The 21,511-nt window shown below is 49.7% G+C and overlaps 2 protein-coding genes across 2 annotated transcripts; one reads left to right on the top strand and one right to left on the bottom strand.

The window, feature by feature from the left end:
• The first annotated feature begins 604 nt into the window (after positions 1 to 604).
• Positions 605 to 4,187, top strand: LZTS1 (leucine zipper, putative tumor suppressor 1). The gene is made up of 3 exons (XM_010562778.1): positions 605 to 955; positions 1,385 to 2,206; positions 3,522 to 4,187. The coding sequence occupies exons 1-3, from the start codon at positions 605 to 607 to the stop codon at positions 4,185 to 4,187; spliced, it is 1,839 nt and encodes a 612-aa protein (XP_010561080.1).
• A 7,728-nt stretch (positions 4,188 to 11,915) lies between these two features.
• On the bottom strand, positions 11,916 to 21,352 carry ATP6V1B2 (ATPase, H+ transporting, lysosomal 56/58kDa, V1 subunit B2). Its single transcript, XM_010562777.1, has 13 exons — positions 18,813 to 21,352; positions 17,969 to 18,067; positions 17,231 to 17,324; positions 17,056 to 17,133; positions 16,416 to 16,555; positions 16,174 to 16,275; positions 15,705 to 15,802; positions 15,334 to 15,457; positions 14,743 to 14,893; positions 14,276 to 14,358; positions 14,082 to 14,186; positions 13,723 to 13,852; positions 11,916 to 13,600 (listed from the first exon to the last, which is right to left on the bottom strand). The coding sequence occupies exons 3-13, from the start codon at positions 17,235 to 17,237 to the stop codon at positions 13,458 to 13,460; spliced, it is 1,161 nt and encodes a 386-aa protein (XP_010561079.1). The 5' UTR covers positions 17,238 to 17,324; positions 17,969 to 18,067; positions 18,813 to 21,352; the 3' UTR covers positions 11,916 to 13,457.
• Positions 21,353 to 21,511: the final 159 nt, after the last annotated feature.

The raw sequence follows: 21,511 nt of genomic DNA, 5'->3' as shown, positions 1-21,511 counted from the left end.
TGGGGGACGGCAGGCAGTTTGTGGGAGGCTGCTGGAGCCAAACTCAGGCGCGGGGAGAAGCCCTGCTCTTCCCTGCTTTCCTTGTCCGCCACCCTCTTTCATTCACATGGGGCTTCTGCGGAGGGATGGAGAAGAGCCGTCCGGGGCCGGCAGCAGGGTAGCAGCATCCTTCTCCCTTTGCAACGCACCTGAGGACCGACCAGTTCACCTGCACGCGCACCCCCCCAGCCCAACACACGCACACACGGGGAAACATGTGTGCTGTGGTGCACGCATGCCCTTTGCACAAGCCCCTTCACGTGCCCGATGCCAGCTTGTACCCAAACGCGCGTGCAAGGCATGTGTCTACGCATTTATATAGTCAGAAACTGCCCCGCTCCTGCCGATGCCCGGACCACGGGCATCCCAAGCATTGCACCCACCTCCCAAGCCGCTTTTCCTCACCCTGCTCCCTTTGCCTCCCCCAGGCTTGCAGCTCCCAGGCGCAACGAGGTCTTTGCTATGATTGCAGCAGCACCCATCTCTACCCGCTGCCCGGACCCCTCGCCAGACGGTTCAGCCGGGCTCCGCTCCCCCCGCTGCATGCCCCCCACCTGGGAGCAGCATGGGCAGCGTCAGTAGCCTCATCTCCGGCCACAGCTTCCACAGCAAGCACTGCCGAGCCTCCCAGTACAAGCTCCGTAAGTCGTCCCATCTGAAAAAACTCAACAGGTACTCGGACGGGCTGCTCCGCTTCGGCTTCTCCCAGGACTCCAGCCACAAGTCCAGCTCCAAAAGCAGCAAGAATGAGGACTTCTTTTACATCAAGGTCAGCCAGAAATCTCACGGCTCCCACCGAGTGGACTATACCTCGCTTGCCGGCGGGGAGCTGGGCAGCCAAGCCGGGACGAGCGGCATGGATTTCGGGACGCCCACGCCGCAGAAGCTGATGCCCTTTCCCAGTCAGCTGGAAGTGGTTAGTAGGGGACGCGGTGGCCCCAGAAGTGGGGCGTGTCCCACCGGACTGCATCTGCTCTCGAAACGGGTGCAGGTCCCACTGCAGGGTTGTCCTGGTCCTAGTCCAGGAGAAGGCTTAGAGAAAAATTGTTTTTGCGGAGGAAGCGGGAGGAGAGGGGCAGCGGGGAGGTGCTGAGGGCACCCTGCCACCCTCTGCTTTCGGGGATTTGGATCAGCAATGTGATCCGTATCCTTTCATTTCCAAACATGCTGTTTGCTTCCCAACGGAGGCGGTTTTAGCCGTTGGCATCCTCCCGAGCTGTTGGCCTCTGATGGAGACCCAAGCCGTCCCCCACCACGGGGGTCTCATCCTTGGGGGCAGAAGGGATGGGGGAGGACTGATGACATGGTATCGGTCTGTGCTGACAGGCTCTGCTCTTCTCCCCAGGGTGCAGAGAAGCCGGCTGCACGACCGACCGCCTTCAAGCCGGTGCTGCCCCGGTCCGGCGCCATCCTCCACTCCTCCCCAGAGAACGGGGGTCACCTCTCGCAGCAGCTGCACCCCCAGGACAAAGCCAAGGAGCAGGAGCTGAAGCCGGTGCTGTTCTCCGGGGGTCTGTCCGACTCCGGCAGGAATTCCATGTCCAGCCTCCCCACCCACAGCACCAGCAGCAGCTACCAGCTCGACCCCCTCGTCACACCCATGGGACCCATCAGCCGCTTTGGGGGCTCAGCCCACAACATCTTGCAGTGCGCCATCATCCAGGACAGCAACATGATGAGCCTCAAGGCCATGTCCTTCTCCGATGGGGGCAACAAGATCCTCAACCCCGGCAAAGCTCCCCACCACCACGCTGCTGAGAAGACCACTTGCATCCGTTCGCCCATCTCCACGGATGAGTCCACCATCCAGGAGCTGGAGCAGAAGCTGCTAGAGAGGGAGGGAGAGTTGCAGGAGCTTCAGTCGAGCTTCGAGGAGAAGGAAGTCAGCTCCTGCCAGGCTTATGAAGAGAAGCAGCGGCGCTGCAAGGAAGAGATGGAGGGCCTCAAGCAGAAATGCAACAGCAAGCTCAAGCAAACCTCCCAGAAAACCCAGCGGACGCAGCAGGTCCTTCACCTCCAGGTGTTCCAGCTGCAGCAGGAGAAGAAGCAGCTCCGGGAGGAGCTGGAGAACCTCATGAAAGAGCAAAACCTGCTGGAAACCAAGCTGAGGTCCTACGAGAAGGAGAAGACCAGCTTCGCCCCAGCGCTGGAGGAGACCCAGTGGGAGGTAAGCGGCACCAGAGCACCGAGCGGCGTCTCGGACTGCCAATGCTGAAAGCAAAGCGCGTGCATGGAAGGCGATAGCTCGGGCACCGGCAATAAACCACACAGCTCTCCTCCATTTCTGTACCTGCATCCAGCAGCACCACAGAAGGTCTGAGCAGAACAGATGGTGCACGCACCAAGCCCAGGCTGTAGGATATAGATATTAAAGTGGAGGAGAGCCCTAGTCTGTCACGCGGAGGCTCTGTAAGTTATAACTGAGTGACTCACTGCCCCTCTTAACCCCTCAGCACTTCACAGCATATAAGGAAACAGCTACTGCATAAAAATCCCAGTCATTAAAACAACTTTGTGTTTCCAACCTCCAGCGCAGGGTTTTTCAGGCTGCCTGCCCCAAAGGAGCAGTAAAGCTGCCTTCCCATGTGTAAATAGGAACTACTTGGACTTGCCATGGTCATTTATTAGAGAGCAGGAAAACCTTCCACTCTGTGCTTAAGCTTAATTTTCTCACTGATTGGGTATCGCTGAACAAAGACTGTTAAACTGCTGAAAATTCAGAAGTGAGCCTGCTCACCCGCCTAAATAACACCCACTAATGTCACTTCACTGTGGCTGTACAGGGAGAAGCATAGCTGTTGCCCGGCACGCTTCGAGGAGCGTGGCATTCATCTTAGCTCCCTTGCATGCAAGGGTTTCTCATACCGCTTTTAGTATCTCTATTTTATTTGCATTTTTGAGCCACCTTTCCAGGCAGTTCGCAAGCCCTACCAAAATTGCAGCCACAGGGTCCCGCCGAGCACAGCTGGATGCTGAACCCCCAACAGCTGTCCCTGGGAGCGGCTGTACCAGCCACACTTCAGGCTCCAGTGGGATTTACACGCTTTGCTCCCAGCTGCAATTTTGCGGGGTGCAGTTGGGTGTCTGCTTGTGAAACAAGCTCAGCGAGTTTAACTGACCGTGTGAGCCGTCAGAGGTGGTTTTGGCAAACACGTTGGACAGGGTATTGAGATTTGAGCGCTTCCTTGACACCCTCCATTTCCACACCTCAGCTCCTTAAATCCTCACGGCTGTTTACCAGCAGCCCGCCGTGTCAGCTGGGGTGTTGATGCATGGAGAGCTTGGGGTCCCCTCCAGCCCCCCCTGAGAGCCAGGGGCATTGCTCCCTGTGCTGAGGCATCTCCCTGGATGGGATTTCATGGCCGGGGTGTCCACAAGCCGAAGCCCAGCCGTGCCCAGCATGGTTTGCAGGGGGCACCGTGGGTGCTGTGGGCTTTCTCTGAGGCGCAGCCGTAACTCGGGTGCTGCATCCCTCCCCGCAGGTGTGCCAGAAGTCGGGGGAGATCTCCCTCCTGAAGCAGCAGCTGAAGGAGTCCCAGACAGAGCTCAACACCAAGACCACTGAGATCCTCAGCCTGAAGGCTCAGCTGAAGGAGGTGAGGGTGAAGATGGAAGGGCTGGAGATGAAGACCCAGGACCTGGAGGGCTCCCTGCGCACCAAAGCCATGGAGCTGGAGGTGTGTGAGAACGAACTCCAGCGCAAGAAGAACGAGTCCGAGCTGCTGAGGGAGAAGGTGAACCTGCTGGAGCAGGAGATTGTAGACCTGCGGACGGAGCTCGCCGTCCTCAAGGAGCAGCTGAGCGAAGCCCGGGAGGTGGCCAGGCCCTGCGCCGTGGTGGACGATGCTCAAGCCCTGCAGGGAGAGGTGGAGAGGCTGAGGGCAGAGCTGAAGGCTGAGCGGGACAACAACGAGCAGATGACCTCCAGCTTCCAACATGAACGGCAGACGTGGAAGGAGGAAAAGGAGAAGGTGATTCACTACCAGAAGCAGCTGCAGCAAAGCTACCTGCACATGTACAAGAGGAACCAGAACCTGGAGAAGATGCTCCAGCAGCTCGCCACGGGGGAAGACGGCAAGGAGCCCATCGAGCTGGACATACCCGGCGCCGACGTCCCCTACGAGGACATCATCGCCACCGAGATCTGAGCCAGGTCTGCCTTCTCCTTCTTGTGGCTCAGGCGTCCCTTCCAGGTGAGAAGCACTGCCCCACAGCTCAGCCCACACCTTGTACAGTTCAGATGAGCCATGTATTTATTAGTGGAGCTGGTGGCCTGGCCAGCTCGCCAGCCCTTCTCCCCTCCCCGTGTCGCACCACAGCGGTGCCCTCCGCTGCCTGTCGTGTTACAGAGGTGAACAAGCAACTCGTGCCAATGGTGATGTGCCAGCAGCTCCCCCTCGCCCCCGCTGCCGCCCCGGCAGCATCCCTTCTGCCCCCTTTTAGGACTGAGAAGCCGGTGACAGGGCGCAGTCAGGGAACAGGACTTCGGCAAATAATCTGCTGTCAGGTTAACGAGATGATGCAAAACTCCCAGGGGATGCTCTGCTCCAGGCTCGGAGGGACCCCATGATGGCACAGCTCTGGGGACGGGGACACCACAGCCCGTCCCACTGTCTTCGAGAGGAATTGGCCACGGCACATTTCCAGCTGCTCCCTGCCCACGGTCTGGAGGAAGCACCGCGCTGCTCTCACACCTCCTCAACCTTCCTCCGGTCGGTGCTGAGCTCCAGGGCTCCGTGGGACCAAGGAGCCGCCTCCTGCCGCCAGCACAGGCTGCACATCCAGTTCTCCCGTCCTTCGGCTGCTGTCGTGCCTCAAGAAGGACCCTACCCACGCACACGCACACCCCACCTCGTTACAGCCAACACCCCCACTGAAATCACCTTTCACTAACGAGCACAGCCCGCACCCGTCCCATCCCTTGGCCACGGGCGCACCGGCACATCCCTCCTCCCCGGACCTGCACAGCCGTGGCGAGCCCAGCGTTCCCTGCTCTGACGGACAAGGACTCAGTGTCCCTTTTCTCCAGCTGCCAGACAGGCAACTGGATTTAAGAATTAACAGAAATTTCCAAGCCACAGTCTGACCCAAGGAATTGAGGGGGAAATCACCCTCTCACTTGCTTGCTGCGACCGTTCCTCCCGGGAACCCCAGCTGCCTTATCTCCTCCTGTGCCCTTACATCCATGGAATCCCGTCAACAGGAGCTGGTGAAAAAAAACCCAAACCAACCACTTTCATTTTGTTTTCTACCCCAGCTCTTAAAATTTCCTCCTGCTGCCAGCAAGCAGATATCAAGGCTCCACTGCACATCACCAGCGGTGAGCCTCTTGTCCCCCCGCAGCTCGGCACAAGCCAGGAGGGAATCAGCCGGCATCCAGCTTGCCAGGGTGGAGGTCTCCAGCCGGGACCACTTTGTGCTAGTGCAATGGTATTTTTACTGCAATATGTTTGTTTACTCACTAGCAAGCTGGGCGTCAGCCTAGGAAGCCCCATCCCATGGTTGCAGGGGGGGGGTCTTGCACGATCCCATGCCACAAATTCGGCCGAGGGCTCAAAGCTGTGCACAAGCAGCAAAATTCAGCATTCTTCACCCTGCTCCAGCCAGCCTGTAAAGGCAACGCAGGGAAACCAGTCTGTGCCTTCTGCACCTGCCCCGGAGCATCCCCCCACGCACCGCCCCGGGGCATCCCGGCCGGTCCCGGTGCTGGGACACAGCACGAGGCGATCCTTAGCCATGGTCCGCTGGAGAAAAGCCGACCTCAAATCCCCGTTCAGCCCTGCGGCTGTAGGTCAGGGCCACGTTGGGTCTGCCAGCCTTTGCCCAGACCTGCTGAAGGATGTTTTGGAGAGAAGACCAGGAGCTGAAGGATGGCACCCGGCTCCTCTCCGGCTCACGAGGTCAGAAGGGATTTTTCTGCATCATCCAAGCCATAACCCTGCGCCAAGGGCTCTGCGCCCCCTCCGCACCCCACGTCGGAGCCGGAGCACGGCGACCAGGAGCTTCCCAGTGCCAAACACACGGGGTGCCGAGGGGAGCAGAGCCCTCCCCGCCTGCCCGGTCCCACAGCCCCCCGGTGAGGCGATGCCCGCGTCCGCCTGCTCAGCCCCGTTCCCGCACCCACTGGCCTCGGCGGCACCGTCCCAGGTCCCCGTCGCCCCAGCCCCATCTCCTCCCCAGCCAGCGCTGTATGATGTGATCGCCCGGAGGCATCGACGTGCTGCCTTTGCACAACGCTGTGTGTGACCGTCCGCATCGCAGGTGTGTCGCTCCCGGTGTGAGCCGCGGCCACCCTGCCCGCTCTGCGGCTGGCCAGGCTCAGCCTGTACATATAATTATTTTTCTGCAGGTTTTTTTGGATGTTATTTCTGGTGACCGATGTAAACTACTGGTAATTTTATGTTTTTATTTATAAATAAATTTTTTAAAACTTAGTTAGCCTCTCCGAGTGCCTGGCTTGGCAGCGTTCAGAGGGTTTTCACCGCCGGTGAGCAGCAATGCAGGGTGGCGCTTTGCCATGCCCCTCTCTGGGGCACATCATCCCCCCCCAAGCCACAAACCATTTATCGCAGCACACCAAGGTCCCCTTCGGGGACATCCTTCCACCTGGCCCCGTTTGTTTCCAGCCCCGCGAGCGCTTTGCCGCGTGGGCGAGCGGCGTTATCTCCGCTGTGCAGCTGGGATAACCCATGCATGGAAAAGCGGCAACTTGCCTCCGGCGAACACGGGGGTATCGGAGAGGAGATAATCCGCCTGGCCCCGCTCCCAGCCCGCACCCCACGGGCTTCGCCTCCTGCTCTGCAGGTGAGACCGATTTTCATCCTGACCAAACCCCCCCAGCCCCGGCGGTCCCCGACCCATCGTCCCAGGAGCGGGCAGGTCCATCTCCTGAGGAGAGCCGGAGAAAACAATAACAGGGAGAGATACAGTGGCAACGCCTTAACGAAACCAAGGAAATGTTTTGACTATTTAAGTTGTTTTCCTCCAAAACCGGTCAACTCAGAGCCTGTTTGCACTGCACGAATCTGGCGGTTTCACAGGTTTAAACAGCATGGGGGGGGAGGTAAAAGGGGATATTGGGGGCCAGAAAATAGGGGGAAACGCTCAAATTGCAGAAAACACTATTCATGCTGACTCATCTGGCTGTTTCCGTGGGGCACTCCTCCCACCACAGCATGGGGTGGGGGGGCCCAAGCCACACAGAAGCTGCTCCGTGCCCCCCGAAAGGGCACCCAGCACTGGCACCCAGCTCCCGCTGATGCTTTCCAGGGAAACCTTGGCTCTGCTCACGCTGCCGGAGGCACGAGGGAAGTTTATTTTTAGAGCCTTTGAAAACTGCTGAGGAGGAAGAAGATAGAAAACCACGTGCGAGGACTCTCTTTTTCCTGAGCGGCACCTTCTGTTACAAATCACCTCTGACCGTCGCCTGCCCCGGCTGCGGGGTGCTGCCGGCTCAGCTGAACCTTTCCTGGGCTTGTCCGTGTATCTGGGTCAGGGGAACAGCGAGGAGGAGCCCCCCGAGCTGGCTGTTATCCCAGGGGACATCCCTTGTCCCACAGAGGTCACAACCAAATTGAGGATGCTGCAGCGCAGCAAAGCGGAGACTTACCGGGGCTGAGGAGCAGCAGCAGGAGTCAGGGCAGGTCCAGGAGCAAGGGCAGCATCCCTGAGGGCACATACACTGTAAGGACAGCTTCTTGGCAATGCTCAGGACACTGGGAAGCCAAAATCCCAGCCCTGGGGAACCCTGGGCTGCTTCTTCCATTACACCAGATGAGGTCCCACCCCTTTTTCACCAAAACCCTAGTGAAGGTACTGATGAGAAAAAGCGGTCCCCTCCCCACAGGTAGGGCTCAGAGCATCCTCTGCCTCAGGCAGCAGCAGAAATCAGGTAACAGGCACCACCTGGCCCTTGTAGGGCTGTTGCACAAACAGAAGCACAACTCCAGCGTTGAGATGCTGTGAGATCACTAGGAAAGCTGAGCGGTGGAGGACAACCATGGCTGCAACCCCGCTGCTTCATGCCGAAGAGGAGGTACGTTCAGGAAGGAGCAGAAAGCCCTGATAATACCAAGGTAAAGCCATTCCCTCGTGATACCCGGTGCTTTCTCTGTGGCAGGTTGAACATGAACGGGATGGCATCCGCACGTGCCGGGGCTCCCAGGGTTAAGGAAGCGTCCGAACCTGAGGGGCATGGTTGACTTAGGTGTTGGGGGCCAAAACAGGAGGAGCAGCACCAGCTTGTGCATCTCCCCCACAGTCACTGGGGTTCCCTGCTCCGTCTGTGCTTTGGGTTAGCTCTGCTCCAGCTGCCCGAGCACCAACCATCCTCAAACAGAAGGAGTTTGAATTAGTTGTTGAACTAATCAGCGGATGCAAATAAGCTTCAAGATGGAGAAAAGCTGATTTGCATCTTCTTTTAACACCCTGGTGCCACTGCACCAGTTTCTGACTATGGGGGGGCAGAGTCAGACCTAAAATCTCAGCAGACACAAGACCAGGGCTGCCTTTGAAAGAGCAATTAAATCAAGCCACCTCGTGCTCGCAGGGTGATAGAGGGTCGGAGGCAAAGCTGCTTTTGATGTGCAAATAACCTGCAGCAGCTCTCCCCACCAGCCTGCTCCCCTGCCTTACATCTGCCAGTCCCAACTGAAAACCCAAGGGGCAGGGTAGGGGAAACGTGTTCAATGTTTGCTCTCCTCCCCTCCTAAATGAGCCGACAGCTGGCGTGTGCTTCTCCGAGGGACCTGACTGGCTGACATCAGTTGGCAAAGGGGGATAAGACCCCCAGGCAGTCCTCATTAGTCATTACCAAAAAAAAAAAAAAAAAGAAAAAAAGAAAACAGAGTGTAAATGCACTAAGGCAGCAGCTGGGAGATCAGCACGTCCCATTTAGCATGGTACCTGCTGTCTCCGCACCATGAAATATTGGGCTGTTTGTTTAGCATCCGGCTAAACGCCACGTCAGGAGCGGCTCGCTCCTGGCCAGGCAGGGACACAGAGCCCAAGGACGGCTCATAGACAGCCGGCCCAACGCCACGCAGAGGGGCACCCCTTCCTCCCAGCCCTGAGCACCCTTTGCTTTCCCACTCTGTTTTCCCAGCGAAGGGCTACGTTCTCCATCAGCTCTAAAATAGCTGTGCTGCAAGCCCCAGCCTGCTCCCGGGGCCTCCGGCTGACGGGAGCTAAAGCTATTTTTGTCATTCCTCTCTTACAGGGCCCTGTGCCAGGCTCAGGCTGTTTGCTACCTGGGAGCTTCTGGTCTGTAGGACAGGGTCTGTCGTTATCCGGGAACCTGCCTGCGTGCACAGGGTGACAGCGATGCTGCGCCTGCGTCGGCAGATGCGTTTTCTCCAGGAGCCAGGAGGAATGCAGATTTCTGCCCCGCTTCGAGTCTCCAGAGCCAGAGGAGAGCAGGCTCAGGCTTGCCTGGCGATCCCGGCGGGAGTCACTTCCAGCCAGGAGCAGCGTGGCACCAGCAGCCCGGTCGCTCGCACGCAGGAGTCCGGGGAGCAGAAGGGGTAGGTCAGGGCTGGATGCCGCCACCAAATCTCTGCCAGACCTACATGCCTCATTAAACCAGAGGTCCTAGAGGTTTAAGCAGCAAGTAAGCCTGAATTAACTCCCCCAGATATGAGCTGAAGAGCCTCAGCAGGCTGGTTTTGTGCTTATAAGCACAACCTTCTCCCTTGACATTACAAAGCCAAGCGAACCAGACCCAGCCCTACCCCTGGTCCCCACAAGCACCATGCAAAACCTCAGTGCGTTTGCAGTGTCATCCAAGCAAACTAAGAAGCATCGCTGCATGCACTGCTGCTTCCAGCAGGCCTGATAATTTCTGAAGCGCTTCTTGCGCTGCTGTCTAAATATGTAATTGAAAAACAATCTTATTTCCAGGTGATCCAGGATCTGAAACAGCCTTGTCCTTCTGGATTGCAGCAACACGACTGACCGGGGAGCTGACATGCGGCAGCTCGCTCCATCCCCTCTCCGCTCGCTCCTGGCCGGGCGTGCAGTGCCGCTGCGTGGCTGCCGAGCTCCATCCAAGCACCGCGCTCGCCGCAGCCCAGCCGGCCTCTCTCCACAACACAGGCTGAGCACGCAGCTCCCGTGTGCTGCAGACAACAGCTATTTTATCCCTGGCACAAAGCCACCGGCGCTATTTATATTCATCCCAAACCTTTGTCTGGCCCGGATGAGCCACGCTATCATCGATGGCTTGCCTGTGCGTCAGAGCTGCTCACCAGCCTGCCCTGAGCCACAGAATACATCTCATTCTTTCCCCTTTGCTCCCCTCAGCTGCAAATTAGTAGAGCTTAATTGCCATGAATATTCTTATAATTGCAGAATTCCTTTTGCTTTGCTCCGTAACATATGCACATTTCAGGACCCCTGCTATCCATATGCAGACACTCACAGGTATCTCATGAGAGGCCGCTGCCTTGCTCCACAGCACTCGCCCACCCTCAGGAATGCTTGGTTCAACCTTTGTCCCCAAAACCCGGTCACCTGCTGAAGGATTTCAGGAATTCACTGGACTTTGGAATTTCTCCTCTTACTCATGTTTCACAACCTGAGTTACTGAGCACCGATGGCTGCCATCTGTTCATGAAGTTATTCCCATGCCCTAGCTACAGGCTCTCCCTCAAGACAGAGGGACTGTAACTAAGGGGGTAAACAGGTAGTAAATGTCAAAAGCACTTGTTTCAACTTTTTTTAAGCCATCAGACATGTTTTCAGCATACTAGATCCTCCTTCCTCTTCCTCCACCACTCTAAACAAACAGTCTTTCAAGGTCTGTGGGACAATCAAAGCCATTATCAATACTGAGGATAGGGGATTTGTAACTTAAGTGTCTCTCCTGATAAAAAACATACTGCACAAACCAGCTTGGACATTTAAATGAGGTTTGGGTGTTTTTTTTTTTAAAATGAGCTAATGTCTTTAACTACCTCAAGGACTTGTACTTCTGTAGAAGAAACAGCTCAAATTACAGCATAGTGCAACATTTAATATGAAAAAACCTGAGACAGCCTCAGGCTTTTATCAGTCAGAACAAACTGTTTACGGAGACAGTGTCAGTGCAGCTCAGCACATCGGGGCACAAATCTTTAAAGATGAATAGCAGAATCAGCAGAAAGTAAAGGTGCTTCCTTCCCTCATTAAGTTACTGGTTTTGATGTGTACATTGTTCAGCAAAGGAAGGTGTGTTTGGGTTTACCTCTGCTCTCTCGAGAGCATCAGGAAGGATCCTGGATCTCTCCATTTCACACTGTTCTCAGTCTCTCACCTTCACCAGCCACGCTGCATCCCCAAAGCAGGGAAACTTACAACAATTAATTCATGGAGAGGGACTGACATCAGGAATTTAAGCAGAGTCATGCCCCAGGCTGTATGCACAGAACACCTGAGTAAACCTACCCAGGCCCCCCTCACCCTTAGTAGTACTGTTCACACAGAAAATTTAAAATCAACATATGCCTAAGCTCATTTTTGAGAAGCCTTTCAAGGTTTCCTAGCCTCCTCTAGTGCTAAGGATCTGTTGAGAGCGTGTGGAAACAGTGGTGGTATCGCATTACCCCCCAACATTCCTGCAAAGCCTTTACCCGTGACTGCACCACCCACCCACTCCACCAGCACAAAGCATTCGGTCCTGAAACCAAAGGCCAAATCCTGATCATCAAAAGCAACCAGCTCTAGCAATAATGTGGGGGTGGCTCACACAGCCCTCACTGCACACCTAGAAATGGAAGTGAAAGGTGTTTTCAGCACATTATGAAGTAGTTTCATTCATGTAAACAGGATCCCCAGTGGCAAAGGACATCTTAGGCACTGCTGAAAGACCTGAAGTTGTTTTCAAACACAATCACAAAAGCTTTGTTCAACACCTTCCATATTTAATTTATTTAGATATTCTCTACATTAAAGTATTCTCATGCCAACACTTCCAACCTCCCATCCCCACCTCAAGAAAAATAGATTTGACACAGCTTTAGGGTGGAATGCAGTGGAATAAAGTTGCTATTGCATCCAAGTTACAAAGAACACTGAACAAACTATAGAAAGAACTGCACATAGGAGACGTCAGGGAAAGCTGAATTAGTACACCATCATTCAAGTCATGTTAGCACCTTCCTAGAGAAGCACTGAAGGCGTTTAGAGAGGTGCAACATGCTTTGGTTAGCTAGACCAGAGCTTAGACTACATTAAGCCTGGAAAAAAAGCAAGAAAGCCTGCCAGCACTGGGCTTGGAGCCTCATCTGAACCAATTTAAAAAAAAACAAAAAAAAACACAACACTGAATTGACTAGCCAAGTTTGCAGTGTTTGGGAATGCTGAGCTCTCCTGGCTAGCCAAATCTGTGCCTGGAGTGCAAACCACAACAGTTTCAAACACGACTCTGGACCCAGTGCCACCTAGAGCATGCTTTATAACAGAATTCAAAATATCCATTCACACAATAAGTTGCTTTCTCCTATTGCATTTAGTACAAGACATACTTTAAAAGCTGACCTCCCACCAGTACAACTGTGTCAGGTATAAGAGGTTTTTTTCACATCTCAATCCCCTTCAGTAGCAGCACAAAGCCTTGAATTACCTACAGTTTTTCCCCACTGGGACACTACAGATCTCGGAATGCTTTAGCTGCTGTTTTGTGTCTCTGGCATTTCCAGAATTTAAAGAAAAAAAAAGGGAGGGGTAAGTAGGAAATTTACTCTGCAAACTTCAATTTAAAACCTTTAATTCAGTAATTAAGCCTTATCATGCTACCTTCAGATAGCAACTCACTGGCCTGTGACCTCTGAAAAGACCCTTTGCTAGTAGAAAAGCACCTAGCCTGACTACTAGTGTCCTCAGTTCATGTATACCTTTAAGAATCTTAAGCCACAGTTAAAAATCAGCGACTTGCATTTTTCAGAAAGGTATGTTGTCATACACCACACTATCCACATATTAGCCTGGTCTTCAGGCACAACAGCAGGACAGCAGAGTGCCATCTGTTCCACCAGCAGCATGGCAACTGCATATGATCAAATTGAGCAGATGCTTTGGACAAAAGAAGTCACATTTGCTCTTTCATGTTTTCTAAACCATGTGCTCCTGGTTTGAAAGTAAAGATCTGCAATTTCTGGTAAAGCTCAGACATTCCCTTGAAATGTCTACAAAAGGCCCAGTTCAAAAAACAAGCTTTGTGATAGCTATTGCACATTTGCAAGAGCTGGCCTAAATATTTTCCTGAAGATCCAGGCTTTGGAAGAAGGGATATTTTAAAAACTGGTATCAGTGTACATTGAAACACTGGCACAAATGTCACCTATTCTCGGTTTTAATTTTAAGGGTGACAAGTAAACACCAACACATGAAAAAAGAAAACAAACAGCATTTCACAGAGCAAGGAGTTAGAGATGAAGCTGTGGCTAGTGTTTTGCAGTTGAATCTCGAGGGTAGAATTCAGCCAGTGTTGTGTGAGGAATTCTCTTCAACATCTCCTTGGGGAAGATTCGCAAAAGCTGCCATCCAATGTCCAAGGTCTCATAAACAGTGCGATTTTCATAAGGACCTGCAGAAAGCAACCACAGACTGAAATATGGGGCACAAGAATGTCTTGCCACCAGGCAGATCTGAGAACAAGACCTTCTAGGTGTTACTGCATACTGTGACGTTCTTGAAACAGGCACTTACCCTGAGCAATGAAGTTCTTCTCAAACTTCTGCAGAAACTCCAGGTAAAGAAGATCATCTGAGGTAAGAGCTTCCTCACCAACTACAGCCTTCATAGCTTGTACATCCTTTCCAATAGCATAGCAGGCATACTAGAAAGGATAGAAACAGAATTGCTTTTACCTTGATCACCCATGTAATGATTTCTGTTCAAACCCAAACAAAGGGTCTCACTTGACTACACTAAGCACTCAGTCAATGCTTTTAAAGGAACCTCAGGAGTGTTCTGGATTGCAACTGTTTGGCATGCCCTTTACAGGCTGTTTAGTAAAAGGTATATTTGAACTATGCTTCTGCTTCTCTGAAGAGGCTTTTACATACCAGTTGGTTGGATACATCTGCATGATCCTTCCTGGTCATACCCTCTCCAATAGCCGACTTCATCAGTCGAGACAAGGAGGGCAAGACATTAATAGGCGGGTAAATCTGGAGGAAAGACATCCAAGAATTTCAGTATTAACACTTCAAAAAGTACAGAGTAATCTTAAATATGTTCCAACCAGCGTGGTACACACCTGTCTGTTATGCAGCTGCCTATCCACATAGATTTGTCCCTCAGTGATGTACCCAGTCAAGTCAGGGATAGGATGAGTAATATCTGTGGAAAAAAATGGTTTGACAGTTTTCAGACCTTTTATATCCATTCTAGCACTGATGCGGCAGCTTTTTGCAGTTAAGTGACTTCTAAAGTAAAATGCTATCAGTTAGTACCCCCATATATCACTAAGTGCTCTTATGCAAGGATTAGAGCTGTAAGCACTCCTGACAGAGGGCTGGAGAAAAAGTCCTGAAGTCCAAAATGGGCAAAGCATTTCTGTTAGCAATGTGGACAGAGAAGGCAGCCAAGAACCACCATATTCAAATAGAAACCTAAAGGCCACAGGACCTCCTATTTTTCTGTGTGTCCAAAATAAGACAGGTTGCTCTAAAGGAGTTCTTTAAAGTGCTGTTTATTAAAAACACTTGAAAATAACTCACTCACCATCATTGGGCATGGTAAGAATAGGAATCTGAGTAATGGAACCATTTCTGCCTTCCACACGCCCAGCACGCTCATATATAGTAGCCAAGTCAGTGTACATGTAGCCTGGGAAACCACGACGGCCAGGCACTTCCTCTCTAGCTGCTGAAACCTGAGGCAATCCAGAAAAACATTTCCAAGAAGTCAGATCACTCATACAGACCTGCCATCTCTCCTAATTAAGCTACGCTAGCAACTTAAAGTACCTCTTCCTGCAGGTGATACCAAAATACAGCCACACAAACCCCTGTTAAGAGAAATATGTCACCACAACCATGTATGATGAGAAAAAGATGCCAAGGCAAAACAGAAACTATAATATCAAACTGCTAAATGCCACCAGCCAAGCAAGTTTAGCTATCAGAGAAACAATAGCTCTTTGACTGCTGAACATAATCCTAGACAATCAATGAATAACTAAAAGCCTCACTGGCTATTTTAGGACATTGTAATGAATACTAATTGTAACAGCTTGAGCAGAAGTTTACATTCTCACTTTATACGACAAACCCTTTCTGCCAACACCCAGCATGCGAGTTAATAAATGCGTACCTCTCGCAGAGCTTCAGCATAGGAGCTCATATCTGTCAGAATGACCAGCACATGCTTCTCACACTGATATGCCAAGAACTCTGCTGTTGTTAGAGCTAGACGAGGTGTGATAATGCGTTCAATGCTGAAATAGAACAGTATGGCATTATTTACGATGAGCACTTTAAGGCTGCAAGGTAACAGTTTGAAGTAACAAATACTTTAAAACCCTCTGAAAAATCTATGTGCACCAGCTGGAGTACCAGCATTTCATACTCAACTTTGCTGCAAAACCTCAACGTAAGTAACATCTGGCAGGACACCAGTGAGGCTTCAGCTTTCGGTTTACTTGTTCTTAGCCTTTTCCCAACCAACATAGCATAACTACTTACGTTGGATCATTGGCCAAATTCAGGAACAGACACACATTGTCCATGGACCCATTTTCCTCAAAGTCTGATTTGAAGAACCGAGCAGTTTCCATGTTCACCTAAATCAAGATATTAAGGCATCAATTCCAGACCAGATTTTAGGTTACTGCATTTTGCATCATATTAAGGCCCAAACATCTCATTAATAATCCATAAGCAAAGCTCTCTGTATCATGAAAACTCCCCTACATTCCCAACAGAATGAGTTATTGCTAGAATTCCAGGCTGGAGATTTTAAGTTTAAGATACTTTATCCTGATCAGACACACTTTCACAGTTCTTCTGGCCATTTGGGATTTTCAGCCATTCAGCCAGCCAGTTTAGCACTGTTTAGTTATATACTTAAGACCTACTTAGAATACTTCAGCAGCTCTCATCATTGTCTTATTTATTACTCAAGCATCATTTTCCTCCAATAATACTGACTTACACCCATAGCAGCAAACACAATGGCAAAGTTTTCTTCACTGTAGTCCATCACATCTTTGGATTTCTTCACCAAGCCAGCCTGGCGACATATCTGAGCTGCAATCTAGGGGAAAAAAAAATTTTTTTTTCAGTCCATCTCTATGTTTGATGCTATTACACAGACCAGAATTTAACTTAGTTTACTTTTCAACCACAGTGAAATGCAAGCCACTAACTGGTTAGAGAGTAGCTTTGAGTACTCACCTCATTGTGGGGCAAGCCAGCAGCTGAGAATATGGGGATTTTCTGCCCCCTGGCAATACTGTTCATACCATCTATAGCAGAAATGCCAGTCTGAATCATTTCTTCTGGATAGATACGACACTGGGGATTGATTGGCTGACCTGTTATATTTTTTAAGAGAACACATGTTATTCCATGTACATGTTTGAAGCTTGATCAAACTACCACTGACTTTGAGCACTGATCTAAGGCTCACGTCAAAAGGTGCAAAACCCACTGTTAAGCCTACAAATCTTTAAATGCGCCTGGTCAAACCTGAGCCTTTTGTAGATCCCAAGACATGTGGTCATGTAAACAGTAAGAGTGCTTTCAAGAAAAGCCTGTCAGGTTACTCGCTTTTTATCTTTGGAGGCTGTATAATTAAGATAGTCTACAAATACTTCAAAGAACAGCTTCCAGGTGTTACAGAAAACAGTTATTTTCTGCTACCTCATCTTCCTGCACTTGTGTAAATTTGATTGAATTTGATGCCACACACATACTTTAAAACTCCCCTTAACAGTTAGATCCCATGTTCAAACCCAAATCTTTTCTAACTTTCAGAAATCAGAAACATCAGATTTATCTTTAACTCCGTACCAGAAATGGATTAAGAACATACCCATTATGTCAAGGAAGTCTTCAGCCAAAACAATGGGGCCTCTGTCTATAGGTTTTCCTGATCCATTAAATACTCTGCCTACAAGAAACAGCAATAAAATCAAAATGTAAATTACTTGAAAATAAGTTAGTCTGATAAGTCTGTTCATTCTTCAAAGCAATATGCAAGTACTTACCAAGCATATCCTCAGAGACAGGGGTTCGAAGAATATCCCCAGTAAATTCACAAGACGTTTTCTTAGCATCAATACCTGAAGTTCCTTCAAATACCTGCAAATATACCAGAAGAAAAAAACCACAGGAGAAAGAAGTATTGTGCTTTACAAAATAACACACTAGAACGCTGCTTCACAGCTTGAGAACTTGATCAGCCAGAGGGCAGAAAAGCAAGGCAGTCCTCTGCAAGCAAAGGATTTCAAGAGCAGCTTGCTAGTACAAAACATCACATAAAAACCTACTTTAAACAAAATTCATGAAGTGTATCAGCAGCAACCAACAAACCCGGCACCATTCCTTTGATCTCAAGTATCTCCCTTTGCCAACAGGGTAAAGTTCTTCAGATAAGAAGAACTAAAATTAACAAGAAACAGCTGCTTAAAAGAAATACCAGCATCCGCATAGCATAGGAGTTGATCTTGAATCTAATACTGTACAATTACAGTACGATTCCTTTAATCTAGCAGCAAAGAAATCTATGGGGGGGATGCAAATAGAAAAAAAAATCACTGTACTACAGCTTTCAATCTCAAAAATTATTCATGCCACCTGCATTTGGAATAAGTAGGTGATTTTTTTTTTTAATTTACAGTAACAGAAGAACATATCACAAGATAGATTTGACATGGCTTAGACACATGCTGATAAATAAAATATTTTTCTGTTGCAACAAGGGACACTCCTGTCCCTAGTCATACCTGAACCACAGCTTTGGAGCCACTGACTTCCAGAACCTGCCCACTTCTTCTTGTGCCATCGGGAAGAGTCAAGTGGACAATCTCTGCATACCTAGGAAACTGAAGATGAACAAGAAAGATGGTGGAAAACATTAAAATCCAGAAGAAAAGTCATGAGACAGAAGCTATCAGTTTCAGGCAAGCTTAAGCTTAGCAACTACTCTATTTTTAAAAATAATTTTATCATCAGAACAAAACTCATTCCAAGGCAATTAAAATTTGTCAGGCTAAAGCCATTTTTACAGGGACTATACAACATTTGCTCAGATTTGCAGGCTGCAGAAAGACCCAACAGAACCCATTCTAAATGCCCTAGTGTCCTGAAATACTAATGGAAAGCCACAATGTAGTGTCTGACAATAAGAAAAAGCTCGCTTTTGCCTGTACATAGCATCAGTTGCTTGCCTTCAACAGTAACTTGGCAGTGATTTGAAAACAAGCCAAAACTGTTTACAGTTCCCTTTTACAGAGCACTTACACTTTGGTAACAAAAAGGTCAAGAACAAAGTGAATAGTTATATTTATGCATTCAAATTTAGACAACATTTTGGGGATTTTGGTAAAACTGAAACACTGTTTCCTTTCTTTCCCTCAACAGTCTCAGTGACTCTCCCTTTCTTCCAACTCTCCTCAGCTTTACAGAAATTTGCATACTCTCATTTATCTCAGCAGTTAGAAACATATCTTGTATTAAAATTGCTCAGTGGACCCATGAATTTCACAACAGTCTGGATTTAATCTGTCACGGGTTTTATTGTAAACTCTCTCTCAAAAAGCTTCATTCATTAACAATCGGAATCTTTACCTTAACTTGATCCAAGATAACCAGGGGACCATTCACACCCGATACAGTTTTATAAGCTGAAAGAAAGCAAGCCACAAGTCAGCTACTTCCTCAAAATATCAGAAATATCCTACATAAAGTTTTCAAAGTTTCATTCCTATCACCAGTCTCAGTTTTGCAGATTTTGGGCCCAGCTTTGTATCACCTCTATGTTTATTATGAACTCTACAAGAAGGATTAGCTACTGAATTGTGTGGCCAGCATTTTTTGCTGCTACTTCCAAAGCACCTAAGGTAATGTTAAGATATATGATATTGCCATTTTCTTGTCTGTCACAGCAATTCACTGCAAGTCTATATCCAGGGATAATTCAAATGCCACCAGAAACACCAATACAATGTAGAGTTGACATACTAAGCTAAGAAAAATATACAGTTGCAAGATCTTTAAAAAGCAGGGATAACAACATCTGTAATTTGTGATAAAGAAGGTGCCACTGCACTTCATGTCCAACAAATGGTGAGAAAACCTTAATATCAATACTTAACTTCTATGCTTTTTTTTTTTAACCACAGAAATATCCTGCTCCATGACACCAAAACAGCCCACATGCTTTGCTAAGTCCAGGCTTTCAAGCGGATCTCATGCTCAAAAGCTGATCAGCAGAGCTTCTACAGTGAGTTGTGTTTTTTTGGCACACTGCTAAGAGGAAACCTTATAACACCTTTCCTGACTCCTGAGAAAAGGTCAACGCACCATACTGTAAAAGGTTGAATTTCACCTTAGCCAAACTGCTCCTACTCTTGGGTTATCCTGGCTTAACTTAAGGATTGACACCTGAGAGAAGGCCACAGCTAGCCAGCTCCTGATAAGGCTCATGTCTTAAACATCAGCAGCTCAAGCATTAGCACTACATACAACTTCTGAGGTACCATGGGCCCAGAATTCATCACTCTGCTATCAGCCCAGCGGAAAAGCTGTAGTAAACAGTCCTTCTGCATTGCTCTAAGGACACACTAGTATCCCAGCTAGAGCCCAGCATCACTTGATCCACAGGTAAAAGCAACACTGAGTCAAAGCTTTATCAGGGTCACAAGCAGCAGTGACCAAGAGAGTGACTGTTAATCACTTATCCCTGGGAGGGAAAAATGAGCAAGTAGAGCCATTTGCAGAACAGGAGAGACACCAGCACCCATTCCTGGTCACGCTACAAGGCAGAGGAAACAGGCGCTCGTGGTACTGGGAAAGATCACAAATTCCACCAGCACCAAGCCACAGGGAATCATCTGGCTTTGCCACTTCAGTCTGCCCAGGTTTGGCACACTTACCATGTGTTGTCTAGACTGTCAACAATGCGGTATTTACATTTAAACAAGCAGTCTGAACTGTTGCAATGTAATCGCTTAATTGGCAATAATCAAAACTGCATTAGACAAGGTTTGAGGGTCACTGGGTATATAAGATGGTCTAAGACTGGAACTTCTATTTCTCACTTTTACTCCTGTCAAAATCCTGCTAAACACCCTGAGACACAACATGTGTTCCTGAACTAGTCTTAATCAAAAGCACAAGCTGGCCTGCTCCTTTCACCTGAGCAAGGAGAATTACACAGACATTATGCTATGACTCCTTGACCAGTGGAGTCTGCTGAGACTGCAAGTGTTTGCAGCCCACTGCCTGCAAGAAATGGAAAACGCCATCTTGAGCAAAGCATTTCATCTCATGACTGTCTCATGAGCACTTCCTCCTCAGTCAACGGGAAAGGGCTTACAACACTCCTTGTTTTGTCCGCAAGACAGTATTTCCTTGACATCAGTCAGCATCAATTCCCCCTGAAAACAGCGCACCACTGACTCAAAATCCTGCTTCCAATAAGATCAACCAGTTCTGTGACAAACCAAAAGCAACTGAAATGTTTTTCTTATCCAGCTTGCAAGCAGTGTCAGTTTGGGCAAAAGCCAAAATCTACATAGAAAAAGATGAACTGACTATGAAGTCACCTTGGCTCCAACCTTGACAGAAGCCTCCACTCCAGACTAAAGCAGAGCAGTAGACTTGGGTGAACAGGAATGGTGATGATCAATTTGGCTTTCAAACCAGACTGACATTTTCAAAGAAACCATTGCAGAGAGGCTCCCTGCTTACCACCTTGTAAGTACCCACGCTATTTGGGTGTACAGGTAGAGTCACTCGTGTAATTACTACCTAGATCAAAAAAAGGCCAGAAAACAAGTGCACCTTCAAACAGCTTTGACTTCCCCCCTACTACACCGCAATAAAGGTTTTTTCACAAGGCCACGGCATTTCCCCTTTTCCATCAGATTTCTCAACTTCATCTGAAAGGGACAGAATCCACACCACCCCCCGCAGTTTACAGTAACTTTAAGTTCCTGCTAAAAACCCAAGTTTCTCACGAAGGACACCAAAACGGCCTATGCCACCCAGCATGCCAGCAACAGGCCCGTGGTTCCAGCGTGTGATTAATTTAAGCGTTTAGACAGGACAAAGCCATGAAAAGCACGACTGCAGCACCCACCCGGTGCAATTAAAAGCCCAGCTCGGGGGGGGGGGACGGGACACCGGCCTGCAGCCCCCCAGAGCCCCCCATGCACCCCCAGGCCAGCCCTGCGCCTGAGCCCGAAGGGGCGCCCGGCCTGGGGGGAGGCCGGCTCTGCCGCAAGGAGCGGCCCAGGCCGCCGGCCTCGCCCGCCCGCCGCCGG

Source organism: Haliaeetus leucocephalus, unplaced genomic scaffold, assembly GCF_000737465.1.
Source record: "Haliaeetus leucocephalus isolate CR32 unplaced genomic scaffold, Haliaeetus_leucocephalus-4.0 Scaffold162, whole genome shotgun sequence".
Taxonomy (NCBI): Eukaryota; Metazoa; Chordata; class Aves; order Accipitriformes; family Accipitridae; genus Haliaeetus; species Haliaeetus leucocephalus.
This window is presented reverse-complemented; position numbering and strand designations above follow the sequence as displayed.

Coding starts and splice junctions, on each gene's coding strand:
- ATP6V1B2 (XM_010562777.1), bottom strand. Junction 14,359..14,742: donor TCTTACCATGCCCAATGATG/GTGAGTGAGTTA, acceptor TTTTTTCCACAG/ATATTACTCATCCTATCCCT. Junction 13,601..13,722: donor GAAGAACTTCATTGCTCAGG/GTAAGTGCCTGT, acceptor TGCTTTCTGCAG/GTCCTTATGAAAATCGCACT.
- LZTS1 (XM_010562778.1), top strand. CDS start 605: ATGGGCAGCGTCAGTAGCCTCATCTCCGGCCACAGCTTCCACAGCAAG. Junction 956..1,384: donor TTCCCAGTCAGCTGGAAGTG/GTTAGTAGGGGA, acceptor TCTTCTCCCCAG/GGTGCAGAGAAGCCGGCTGC. Junction 2,207..3,521: donor TGGAGGAGACCCAGTGGGAG/GTAAGCGGCACC, acceptor CCCTCCCCGCAG/GTGTGCCAGAAGTCGGGGGA.